Source organism: Penicillium nucicola (assembly GCF_028828085.1).
Source record: "Penicillium nucicola strain IBT 29836 chromosome Unknown utg000014l, whole genome shotgun sequence".
In the NCBI taxonomy this organism is placed as follows: Eukaryota; Fungi; Ascomycota; class Eurotiomycetes; order Eurotiales; family Aspergillaceae; genus Penicillium; species Penicillium nucicola.
Window position 1 is genome coordinate 339,079 of NW_026643138.1, and position 12,961 is coordinate 352,039.

The 12,961-nt window shown below is 46.7% G+C and overlaps 2 protein-coding genes across 2 annotated transcripts; both read left to right on the forward strand.

Moving 5' to 3' along the window:
- Positions 1 to 756: 756 nt before the first annotated feature.
- On the forward strand, positions 757 to 3,301 carry N7511_011485 (DUF3435 domain-containing protein; the record flags this gene model as incomplete). The annotated part of the gene is made up of 4 exons (XM_057133862.1): positions 757 to 1,380; positions 1,455 to 1,777; positions 1,828 to 2,216; positions 2,268 to 3,301. 4 exons carry the CDS (start codon positions 757 to 759, stop codon positions 3,299 to 3,301), a joined length of 2,370 nt encoding a protein of 789 aa, XP_056978532.1.
- A 1,379-nt stretch (positions 3,302 to 4,680) lies between these two features.
- N7511_011486 (uncharacterized protein) lies at positions 4,681 to 9,261 on the forward strand (the record flags this gene model as incomplete). Its single annotated transcript, XM_057133863.1, has 2 exons — positions 4,681 to 6,319; positions 6,371 to 9,261. 2 exons carry the CDS (start codon positions 4,681 to 4,683, stop codon positions 9,259 to 9,261), a joined length of 4,530 nt encoding a protein of 1,509 aa, XP_056978533.1.
- Positions 9,262 to 12,961: the final 3,700 nt, after the last annotated feature.

A 12,961-nucleotide genomic window follows, 5' to 3' on the forward strand; every position in this document is an offset into this window, starting at 1 on the left:
TCAAACTAGTCCTATAAGTCGCGGTACAACAAACTGAGCCGAAAGACTCCTAACTGTTATAGATCCCACCAATATTCGAGTTTTCTATATTTAAAGCGAAATAAACCGAAACCTATTATGAATCTTTTAAGCCCTATATTCCAAGATAGTAAGAAGGTTGAGATTGTTAAACGGAAAGAAGAAGCGTGAAGATTAGCCCGAAATAAGATAAAATATTCATAATCTAAATTTGAAAACCTATAGGTCTAGAGGATTTCCATCGGTAGTATTGTTGATCGACCGCACTAAACGAGGATAAGTGCGGTGAATAAATATAGTAATAAATACTACTTAAAACTAGATGACGGCAAATGGACGGCCAGAAATGGCCGCTTCGGAGGCCGTTTTTGGCCGCCTATTTGCCAACCGTTCTGCCACTCACCTCGCATCTGCACCCACGCACCCTCGTGGCGGGTTGGTTCGCGCCCTGATCTACTCCACCCCCCCTTCTTTACTATCTCCCCCTGTCTACCAAAACTTCCAGTCTCTAAGGGCGCCAATAATGATTTCCCGAAGAATCGTGCCATTTAAAATGGCAGTGATCCCTCCCCCGTTTCCTTTTTCTCTCGTTCCATTGAGCCCCCCAAAGTCTCATCAACGATCTTTTGATCGAATCTTACTTTGAAAACCATTTGTCTATCAAGACTCAGACCCTGCTTCAGAATTTCCTGCGGCACGGTCTTGTCCGCACTGCCGCGACCCCCATTCCTTCTCATTATGGCCCGTCGGTCTCGTAAAGCGAGATGCAAGTCACAGTCATCTAGCGACAGCGACCAATCCGAGAGAGAAGGCACCGAAGACGGTGCATCCGACACTGATCTGACAGAACCTGAGGATGAATCAGATGAAGCTTTCAACGCTGACGATGCGAGCTTACTTTTCGCTGACAATGAGTACACACCGGAGTACTACATCCAACAGCTTCAAAACTTTGATGAGACAGTCTACACACAGGAAGATTATGCCAAAGGCACCACCGTCCTTCTCGACCGCATTGAACACAAATGGTCCCAGTTAGTTCAGCTTTTCATTTACCCCCCTCCTTGCTACTGGAGGGTCTTGGTCTCACTCATGGTCTTACTAATGGTCTCCCTATTACCACTAAGATTCTGCTATTTCATTCGGAAAGATCCCAACGAGGAGTATCATCACTTATCCATCCCGATCTTATACAACTTTCTTGAATGGGCACTTAATTTGAGACGCGGTAAAAATGGGAGAAGACTTCCAGGGATCAAGTGCAAAAGCTCCTTGAACACGTTCTGGAAGGTGTTTCGGCTAGTTTACGAAAGGTCCATTTCAAAGAAGATCGGAAATCAGATGAACCGTCGGATGCGTCGAGTACGAGAGGCCCTTTTTACCCCTGCATAGCTAGCCTAGTCCCTTTCTCAAGGCTGACCCGGTACTGGATTTAGGTAATTCGACGTTTGGCTAAAAAGTACAAGTTGTCCATCAAAGGACGAGACAAGCCTCCTATGGATGTTCAGGACCTTGCAAAAGTCGTGGAGACCACCGTCAGCACAACAAAGAAAAAGTTCGGACATGGCCGCCACCGCATAGAGCTCGGGCTTTTCTTGCAGCTCGCAGGGCTCACGACTAACCGTCCGCAAGCCATCCTCGATCTGCGATATCGTCACATCCAAGTCAGTCTTCTCCGTGACCCGCAGGGTGGTCCACATCGAATTGTGATTGAGTTTACTTTTGAGTTCACAAAGGAGTGGCTAGGTGCTAAAGATGCGTGAGTACACTCAACTCTGCGCCGTCGTCTGTTACTGACAACTCCTTCAGAAACACTTACATTCTCCCCGAAATCATCTTCGATCCTTCGTTGGTTCTCAGTCCGCATGTATTCCTGTTAGGCCTTCTTTTTGCAGACCGTGCATTTGACCGTGTTGATGGCGAAGAGGTCCTGGTTCTTGCGAATCAGCTTCCTCGGCTTCGAATTCGTGACGAGTGTAACGAACTTCGGCTACAGATTGACCCGGCAATGGGTGACGTGCCAGTATTTCGGATGTCGGAACGGACTTTGAACGGGATCGGCATTTCACCCAACAAACCTCTCCCTTACTCAACCTTGGAACCATGGGTCAAGAAGATGGGCGTAATTACAGGGATTCGGCAAGTTACACGGCCCTACAGCTTACGCTATGGAGCAGGCACAGCTTTAGACAATAGTGGTAAGTTGCACTGCTCTCTCTTGCAAGATGGATCAACTGATATAGCTCCAGGTTCCGTCAGCGACTCCCTCCGCAATCTTGTGATGCATCACGCTGATACACGGACATTCTTGAAGTTCTACCTTAGTAGAAGAATCTCTAAGAACCTGCCCGCCATCATTCGTGGCCTGGACCCAGAAGAAGATATAATGCGCGCTGCTTGCCGAATGAGCCGAACTATCGACCCAGACCGCCCACAGGAGCTAACAACGGAACAATCCTGCTCCGTGAATCAAGAGCCGGAAATCGTCCGCTTGATGCACCAGCGCGATGAGATCAGACGATCTCTAGAGCGTCCTTTGTCAAAACACAAAGGTACACCGGACTACGATATGTACAGGAAATTGAATCAGGAATTGGCGGGAGCCAGGAAGCGCGCACAGGATACACTTCTTGCGCAGATTCAAAACAAGTATGACCGAGAACAGCCTATGCTAGAGATCAAGCGCCAATTGTCCGGGATTGCGCCAGCTGAATCCTCAAGTAAGCGGCTGAAGTGCTCCGTCGAGGTCCCTGTACCTCAACAGCGGTTGATCAAGAGTCTTTTGACTCTGCCACGCCCAACGATAGAGGAGGAGATGGCTCGAAGAACCGAAGCTATTGATTCAGTGGCTGCTTATTGTCAATTTCAGGAGGGCGACACCTGCCGTTTACCGCGGAATAAAAGATTAGAAGACCCTGGGAAACAAGTCGAGATCCATGATCAAGGCCAGCAGGAAAAGGAAAAGGCGGATAGCGCCATTCAACCAGAAACTCCCTTCGGACTTGCTCTTCGATCTGCTATGAAGGATCATCGACCCTTATTTTGCTTTATCTGTTTGGGCCAGCAAGACCTAGACCCTTCAAAACGTACTCAGAAATTTTCCTCTCATGGGGATGTCACCAAACACATCCAAAGGAAACATCTGAAAAAAATGAAGCCAAGCGAGACGATTGCGTGCAACATCTGCAATGAAAAGTTCACAGAAATCATGCATTTTCAGCGACATGCCAATGATACCCACAAGACTGTAACGGGACCTCTGTGGTGCGCAGTTTCTAGTTGATAGGTGTTTTTGCTGGTGTATAGGTGTAGACTGAGAATTTTGAATTTCCATCATAGATGACGTCGGTTTGCTGCAATCCAACCATAGACTTCCGTACAGCAGTTGGCATGGTAAATACTTTAGAGCTCGGCATGTCTTGCGATATACCGTAGATTGGGCTAACGGGTGTCTGAAACAGAAGAAAAATCCCAGACGGTCCAATATCTCAGTGACAATCACCTAAGCCAATAGTGAATATCGCATCGAAAAGGGTGCAATTGGAGGCACAATGAAGGGACACCTCTGGACTGTTTCATTTTGGCAATGATCGTTGAGTTCACATCGTTGATTGTGGGAAGATGATTTCGAGCAAACCGCTGTAAGCTAGTCGTTACAAATTACGATTATTGTTTGTTATGACCACACGTGCTTGTTGTAATACTGGTCGGTGCAGATCGGGAACAAAGCGCACCATCGGAAATAGGTCCCGAGGTTTATATTGCCTTGAAATTCTGTAGTCTAAGGAGCCGCGAACTACGAGTCTGAGTGATGAAACTGTAGTTAGTATGGTATCACAGCTAAGAACTATACTGCAAGCGACGAGTAAGACGGGCATTGGTCTGTAATGGCGCTAGGTCTATCAATCCCCTCCCGGCATTTGTTGTATTGAAAGCTCTGCTAGTCGGGGTGGAACGATTACTGTGTATTACAGCATAGTTCTTCCGGTATGGTTATAGTCACGATACAAAATACAAATCGATATTTGATGGGTAACAATAACCAAGTGTGACAATACCGTGCGGGGAACAGACAGAATTCCCCCCATCGGAATTGGCACCCGGTTTTGCCACCGCTGGATCAACCATGAGCCACCCCTGAGCCTACCCTGAGCCTACCCGGAGCCTACCCTGAGCTTACCATGAGCAACCCCTGAGCCTACCCTGAGCCTACCCTAGCCTACCCTGAGCCTACCCTGAGCCTACCCTGAGCCTACCCTAGCCTACCCTGAGCCTACCCTGAGCCTACCCTGAGCCTACTGTCGGCCATAACTTACGAATACTGTATAAAACCGGATCTATAGTTGCTCCGAGTTTCATTGATTATGTAATTAGATCAGCCCCATAAATTGACAGAGGAAGGGGTAATAGCAATACAGAGTCATCAACATCATCCATTGGTCGAGGACAGTACGGTAAAACAACAGTTATGAGCCCGGTTCGCCATCAATAAATTCATCGGAAAGCATTAAGAAGCTATTCAAAACCAGAAAGCATCTAGTACGCAATAAATCCGACGAATCCCAACGAAAAACCCCTTGTTTACATTTATCGACCGACCTTCTTAATCCGAATCCTGCTACAATTGCTTCATTAGCAATACATCCATCTGCTTCATTAGCAATGGACACAGCAACGATGCTCTCCGCTATCAAAGGCGACAAATTGAAAGATTCGTCACAATGGCGAGTATGGTATAAGCGAGTGAAGGCATTCGCAGTACAACGTTCGGTATGGGACCTCTGCAATCCAGAAGTAGAGATATCCCACCGACCACGGGCTCTCATTGAGCCAATTGAACCTGAATACCCTCAGCAAGGTTCTCAGGAAAATAAGAAAGATTGGAGAGACCTACTTGAGGTCTATAAGATCAAGGCAAACCGCTGGGAAAAGCAGCGAAAAGGCCTAAATGAGGTGAATGAACTCATTATCATTTACCTCGACACGTCAATTCGTGATGCAGTACTAGAGTACGATACTCCGTACGATCGTCTAGTATATCTTAGTCAAAGATTTGCTAGATCTCATGCGTATAAGGAAGAGATTCGTATGAAATGGAGAGCTTTCTCGATCCAAAAACCGATTGGAGATATCGAGAAATGGCTGATATCTTGGGATGAATTACGAGAGCAAGCAATGACCCTCGAACTTCCTGAGGTCCAAAGTGCGAATCAAGATTTCCTACAGGCTATCAAAGAGGTTTTACCTATCTGGTGGCAGGCAAAATATGAAGATATCGTGATGAATAGGACGATAATAGATACGCGAAAGCTAATCGAAAGCTTCCGTTCTATACATCGTGAAATTAGTACGACAATGCCTACCTCACCGACATTGAAAGGGTCCTTCTCTACCTGGCAAGGTCATCAAGAAGCTAAACAAGAAGACGTGCCATTTGACAAGAGACCATGCCCATGCGGCATGAAGAACCACGGACCTGCTAAATGCTATTTCCTCAATGAGGCAGTGAGACCTCGAAGCTTTACTATCCCTAGCGGGAAATTAGAGAGCATTGAGAGGACACTGGCGGCCGATCCAGCATGGAAAAAATGGACAGAGAATATCATCCAGAAAGCGCAAACCTCAACAAGTATAAAGGTTCATCAAAACCTCTCATTCTCAAGCATCGGTATCCCGGCATTAACTACATCACTCCGACACCGATGGATCCTTGATACTGGATCCGGCGTACACGTGTGTAATGACCGAAGCAGCTTCGTGGACCTAGAAGCTTGCCAAGAGGTTCTATCAACCGGAGATAGTAGCACCGACATCATCGGACGCGGTACTGTGAGACTTACTGGCATTGACCCGAAGACCAAAAAGAAGCAGACGATTACCCTAAGCAATGCCTGCTACGCACCTGGGTTCCATGTAAACCTAGTGTCGTACGCTAGACTGCGAGAAAAAGGAGGGTTCTGGTCTGAAAAGAAGGGTTTTATCGAGGATAGCAATGGCTTCCCAATCGTGAGCTTACGTTTATGGAAAAACGTTGGATTATGGGTCTTTGACCAAGAAGGCTCTAATCAAGAATCTTATCTGATGGCAAATGCCGTTAGATCATCATCAACACAGCGAATTAAAGGTGCATCGGCAGAGCTATGGCACCGTCGCCTAGGTCATCCACAATATAAGACAGTCCAACAAATGACTAAACTAGTCGATGGAGTCAATATCGATGGCAATGATAAAGCGCAAGCAATCTGTGAAACCTGCAACCTAGGACGTTCTAATCGGCAAATATCAAGAAGACCAATTGGACGTACGTTCGGACGTTTTGGAAGGGTCCATTTTGATCTGATTCAACTTCCAGTTGCTTACAATAAGCACCGCTGGATTACGCATTTTTACCTCGATGGTATCAGATTTCATTGGCTGATGACGCATGAATATAAACCCGAGTGTCAGATTGCTATCAATCAGTTCGTGCAATTGGCCAAGAATTGGTGGAACCTACCAATTAGGGCTTTTTCCTATGACAATGAAGCCGCTGCAGGACGCCTAGCAGAGCAGAGCTTAACGTCGGATGGCATTGTCATTTACCATAGCCCACCAGGACATCCAGAGATGAATGGATATGCCGAAAGATCAGGGGGTGTCATCATCCAACGAATGAGGATGCTAATGCTCGAAGGCAAGCTCCCAAAAGAGCTATGGCCAGAAGCAGCAATGGCCGCAATATGGCTATTGAATCGGACGCCGACGTATCTCGCCACAGAAAATCGCTGGATCATCCCATGGGCCGAAGTCGTGAAACAGTTTACAGCCACAGGTGATATTCCGCCAAGAATCAACCTCTCAAATGTCAGGTTATACGGAAGCCTTGCGTACTGTCGAATTGACAAGCAAGTGCAATCAGATAAGATGAATCCCCGCGCTGAAATTGGATTCATGGTTGGCTATATAGCTTCAAATATCTGGAGGATCTGGTTCCCGCAGTATGGGAAAGTGAAACTGGTCAGGGACGCGATATTCGATGAAACGCGAAGATACTCGCCAGATTTTCAACAGCTTCAGCCGGTTCCATTGCCATTGGTCAAAGAACCTCAAGAACTAGATCAAGATCAGGCTGCAGCAGCTATCCAGGCATCGATAATAACTGGATCAGTGCCAGATCTAGAACCGAGAGATAACGCCAATGATGACAACGTCCATGACAGCATCCAACAAGGAGACCGTTTTTCGGCCGAAAAACCGACGCCTATTCTTCAGGGGGTGTATACAACACCAGACCGTCAAACATCGGATCGACAAATTGACGTTATATCGGACGTTCCAGGCGCATTCCCGCGAGAACCTCCGCTGCCGCCTACTCCAGCATCCCTTGCAACTGATCAGGGGGTGGAGACAGCACCGGCAATGATAATACCGGAGTCAGAGAATGATCAGCTCCAGGGCTCAGCGGATTCCGACGAAGAAGCTGAACTGCAGCTACAGGCAGGACTACTAGCACCTAGGAATATTAGTGGAAATATCGAAGAAGGGAACATTATCTCAGGACCACGAAGAAGGCAGGCAAAGAGGGACGATGCCTACGCCTACAGCGCTATTGCTATAACTGAGCCACCAGCATATCTTCATGCTTTCGCGGCCGGTTTATACGCAAATAGGCCAATTAAGCGTCACAGAGATGACCTTCCAGAACTCCCAAAACACTGGAAAGATGTCATAAATCATCCATTCCAAGAGGGTTTCCTAGCCGCAATGAGAAAGGAGATTAACTCTCTCACGGAGAAAGCGACATTTGATACTGTGGACTGTCCGAAGGACCGAGGAAAGCAAATCTTGCCACTGCTCTGGGTCTTTGCCTATAAATTTGATCAAGATGGATATCTGATTAAGCTAAAAGCAAGGATCTGTGTTAGTGGAGACCTCGAAACTATATCATCGGACGAAAAGAGAGCTGCTACGCTAGCAGCTAGAACGGCCCGCATGATCTTCGCACTCGTGGCTGCATTTGACCTCAATCTACGACAGCGAGATGCGGTCACAGCTTTCCTAAATAGTAAGCTAGAGAAGGATGTCTATACACGATCACCGGAGGGGTTTGAAACTCCAGGAAAATGCTGGAAGCTCCGAAAGGCCCTTTATGGATTGAGAATCTCACCACGCCTATGGCAGCATGAAGCATCGCGAGTGCTTAGCCAACTAGGTCTACAGCAAGTCCCAGAGGACCCCTGTGTTTTTATAGGAGATGGACTCATTGTCTTCTTCTACGTGGATGATATCCTAATTGCAAGTCATCCGACAGCAAGGGAGAGAGCCCAAAAGCTTGAAAAAGATCTTGAAAAGCATTGGGAATTGACCGATCATGGAGAAGCTGACTGGTTCCTAAACATCCGCATTATCAGGGACCGGCAATCCAAGAAGCTATGGCTATGCCAAGATAGCTATATCACTAGCATTGCAGTGAGGTATAACCTTACTGACCGGCCAAGTGTATCCACGCCACTACCCATCGAGGAATTAGAACCGTACGATGGAAGGGCATCTTCCCAGGACATTCTTCTATATCAGAAGAAGGTCGGATCAATGGGATACGCCACCACGATTACCCGACCAGATGCATCAAAAGCAACAGCTAAACTAGCTCAATTTTTGACAAACCCTGGTCCTCAGCATCATCAGGCTGCCGACCGAGTGATTAGCTATCTCTACTCTACCCGCTTTCTTGCTATTGAGCATAGCAGCACCTTAGAGATAGACTCAGTACAGCTAGCCAGCGATGCATCGTACGCCGACCACAAAGACCGAAGAAGCTCCGCAGGATATATCTGCCAGGTCTACGGAGGACCCGTGGATTGGAAAGCTACTAAGCAACGGACGGTGACAACATCAACCACCGAAGCCGAATTGCTAGGACTTTCAGAAGCTGGGAAACATCTCCAGTGGTGGAGAAGGTTACTCAGTCACGTAGGATTTGATGCCTCTCATGTCATCACAATTGAATGCGATAATGAGAGAGCAATTGGTCTTCTCACCAATCAGGACGCCAGTTTTGACACCAAGCTTCGCCATATAGATATTCATCATCTATGGCTTAGACAGGAAGTACTAGCTGGACGTATCGCCCTACGCTGGACGCCGACGGCAAAAATGGTCGCCGATGGTTTGACCAAGATGCTATCCAGACAGCAGCATGAGAACTTCATCAAACTGCTCCGAATGGTCCAGATTGAGCATTTGATTGAAGGAGGAAATTGATATGACAGATTCGAAGTATTTGGCAATGATTCAGCAAGCCATTAATCAGGGCTTACTGAGGGGGTGTGTCGGCCATAACTTACGAATACTGTATAAAACCGGATCTATAGTTGCTCCGAGTTTCATTGATTATGTAATTAGATCAGCCCCATAAATTGACAGAGGAAGGGGTAATAGCAATACAGAGTCATCAACATCATCCATTGGTCGAGGACAGTACGGTAAAACAACATATGATTATAGCCTCAGGCAGTGATCTCCTCAAGGAAGGGACATAGGCAATCTACGACTGTAGAGAATGATGAAGAGGAACATGAATGCCACTCATTTCTTGATTCAAGATTCATGATCATTATGCTCCTTGATATAGCATCCGATTATCACTGTTAAGACTCATTTGCCTAGAGTCCCTAACCTGACTTGTTGTTGGGTTTTCTTGCCACCATTTGTCGACCCGTCTGTTTTGACCAGACTGCCATCGAGCATCTCCCAGTTCAGCAGATAATTTTGAACCAAACTGGAACATTAGGGGAGGAGCCGGGTATAGGTATGAGGAAACCGGTGTTTGGGAAATACAATATGACGATGCAATTTGGATTGTTCTTTTTACTTTTCTCCTTCTCTCAGATTTTGCCTCTTATTTTGTATAGCAGCAGACTTTTATTTCTTAAGCCAAGTAGTGAAGTTTTATTACTCACTTTGCATATTGATTTAATCATACAGTATCGCCCGATAACTGTTTCGCTCATGGTGTTGTCCCAGAGCATTACATTTTCTTTGATTTTCCAACTTCCACACAGTAAATTTAGTATGTAAATCTGTTACAGTATGGATGGATGATAACATTTACTCTGGCCTCTCGCTTTTGGCGATATACAGAGCCATTGTATATATCCTTGTATGTGCATGTGCAGTGTCCCACTTCCTAAAAACGAACGTGGAGCCCTCATCAAGGCCTATCGTGGTCCAGGTGCCGTTCAAATTATTAAGCTGGCGCGCGACTTTGGAATCTTTGTGACGCTTCCGCGAAGTCCAGTACGGCTTTGACCGTCCTAGCCCGTGACGCGATGTCTAGCTTGCCTCTCTTACCTTCGTTTGAGCCTCCTAGCAGACTGGACACGTCTTTGAACACGTCCCCAACTTCACGTCTTGGCTCCCTTCGTATTTCCCTCAAATTTGGGCAGTCCTCCAGCACATGGGTGATTGTTTCTTGCGCGCCGCACACACACTGACCATTGTCGCGGAAGCTAAAGGTCTTCGCATAGGTGGATAGCCAATTATGGCTCGTGCGTAGCTGTGCCAGCAAGTTCGCCCGGTCGCTGGGCAAATTTCCATACGGCTTCCTGGTGTAGGCTGCTGGCAGCGTGCTATCGATTTTCCGCAAGTGACCGCCTTCGGTAGATGCATTCCATTCCCGCTCCCACTGAGCGCGGATGTTGTCGCGAATAAGCCTTCGTCCTTGTTAGCAAAGGGCGGAAGGGGCGTGTTTTGCCCGGGCTTGCCGCGTCCTTGGCTAGCTGATCTGCTGCGTCGTTCCATAGATTATCGCAGTGTCCGGGTATCTATCGAAGACGAAGCTTGATTCCCTTTGCTCAGATCTCTGTGGCCACCTGGAGGATCGGGTGAATGATGCGCTGTCCTGATTTGTTTCCTAGGTTTTAGATTGCTTACAATCAAGTCATGTGAGTTGGGAGGTATAACTGATTTCGAAAGAAACTGTATGTAAGACCACTAAATTCACAAATAAAAGCTTACCTTCTTGTGATGAAACACAAAGTTACAAAATACGAAGACCTTTTACATCTCCTGCCGCTGTTTGACATTGTTGTTCTTGTTTGGTTGCCCCCAACCGCTGTAAAATCGGTCGACAAGTAGAGCGATGAAAGTCGATGATCTAAGCACGGCCAAGTTCTTCACTCTAGAGGATATTGTCTCGCCGCAGGTCTTCTTGGATTATACCTAGGGCTCTAATTTCCTTGTTTGATCTGTGAGTCTCGCGGCGAAGCATTGCTTCAGCTTTATCGTCGCTGTGCATTAGCCTCCCCAGCCCATTACGATCATGTGGCGGATTTCTCCAGCGCCATGAAGATAATAGATTTTTACCAGTTCAATAGTACCCAAGAATGTAGGTACAGTAGATCCTTGGGCCTTGCGCAGCACTCGATAAACCTGCGCTTCGCGGGAAACTTCTTTCCACAACCCCGAAGTGGTGCCTTTGCCGATAACTGTGTAGCCATATTCTATGCCGTTCGGTGTCTTCATTAAAAATGTACGAAACATTGGTTCAGCCTTATCAGCGTATAGTTGATTTGTTGGAAGTGACCTACCGCGCTAACCTTCCATAGAAGATATACGAATAGATAAGTATCTCGATAATGAATTTCATCACCGCATTATCAAACTGATGGTCTTGGCCGATAATATTGTAAAATTCACGTAAACCACACCCTGAGTCATTAAGCCCTAGTTGTCGCTGCAGGTTTTCTTGGATGTAACCTGGAAGCCAAGTTTCACCAGCAGGGAGGCTTGAAAAAATGTCCCTCATGGCCCGCAGTATCTCAATAATAGGAAGCCCGTCATGAAAGTACTGCATCTTTTGCTGAGCAAGGACTTGAAGATCAGTAAGACCCCAAGGACTTGACGCATTGTAGACTAAAACGCTCCTCTTATACTCTCTGGCGAGATCTGACGTGCCTCCGCCCAGAGGCGAGCTGACCGTCTTGTAGTCGCCTTTGTATAGGAAGTGTCCCACAGTATGCCCAACATCTTCGTCAACATGAGATAAGATAAAAGTCGATAATCCAAGTCGTGATGGGGCAAAATTTGGGTGGTTCTGAGGGAAATGAGCCGGAATGCCATATCGCTTGCTTCCTATAATGATGGCAACAAAAAGAGATTCATACGGCCAGTATGTAAGTCAGAAAATGCTAGTTGTTACTTATTCAAAGAAGTCACGATGACGAAGGCCGATGATAGTCAATTTTGGGAGAGATCTCTGGGGTGAAGGATCGCCCGGGAAGCTCATTAGACTTGCGCTGTTTCGTTTTCTTCTTTGCAATTTTTTTAGTCTACTGTAGCTTCTTCGCTGGCTTTCAAGTGATCGCTGGAGATGTCACAGGAAGTATATGAAAGATAAATGGGAGAGAAGGCCTGAATACATCTAATATAGCGGGGAGTGGGGAGAGGCAGGGTAATTAATGCAAGTATGAGCGGTTGTTAAATGATAAAATAACGCTTTTCACGTGAGAGTTATTCTCGAAATACCGACATGACGCACACATATTGTGCCTATCTATGTCATGCTGGAATAGCTGGCGAGATGCGCTGAAGTGACGATCACAAGTCGTGCATATGTTATGATCATCCTCAAGATGTTCATCAAGCTCTTCTTTAGTTGGATAATCCAACGGCGAGGAGCAAAAATGGCAGAGATGGTGATTCAGTGAGTCTAATATTTGCTGCTGCTTGGCATGAGTCGTTCTCAATCTTTTCTGGCAACGTGCACAGACGTGCTTCAGCTGCTGCATCACTTGAATATAGGCGTCCCAAAGAATATATTGAGTTTCGCTGTCTGAGGACCCGACTTCAAGACCATGTGGGAAAACTGAGCGGGGCTCAGAAAGGGGTGGGACACGGATCAACAACTTGTCCGGATCGGCTGACAAGCATTCTAGCATACCATTAATATGGGACAATCAAG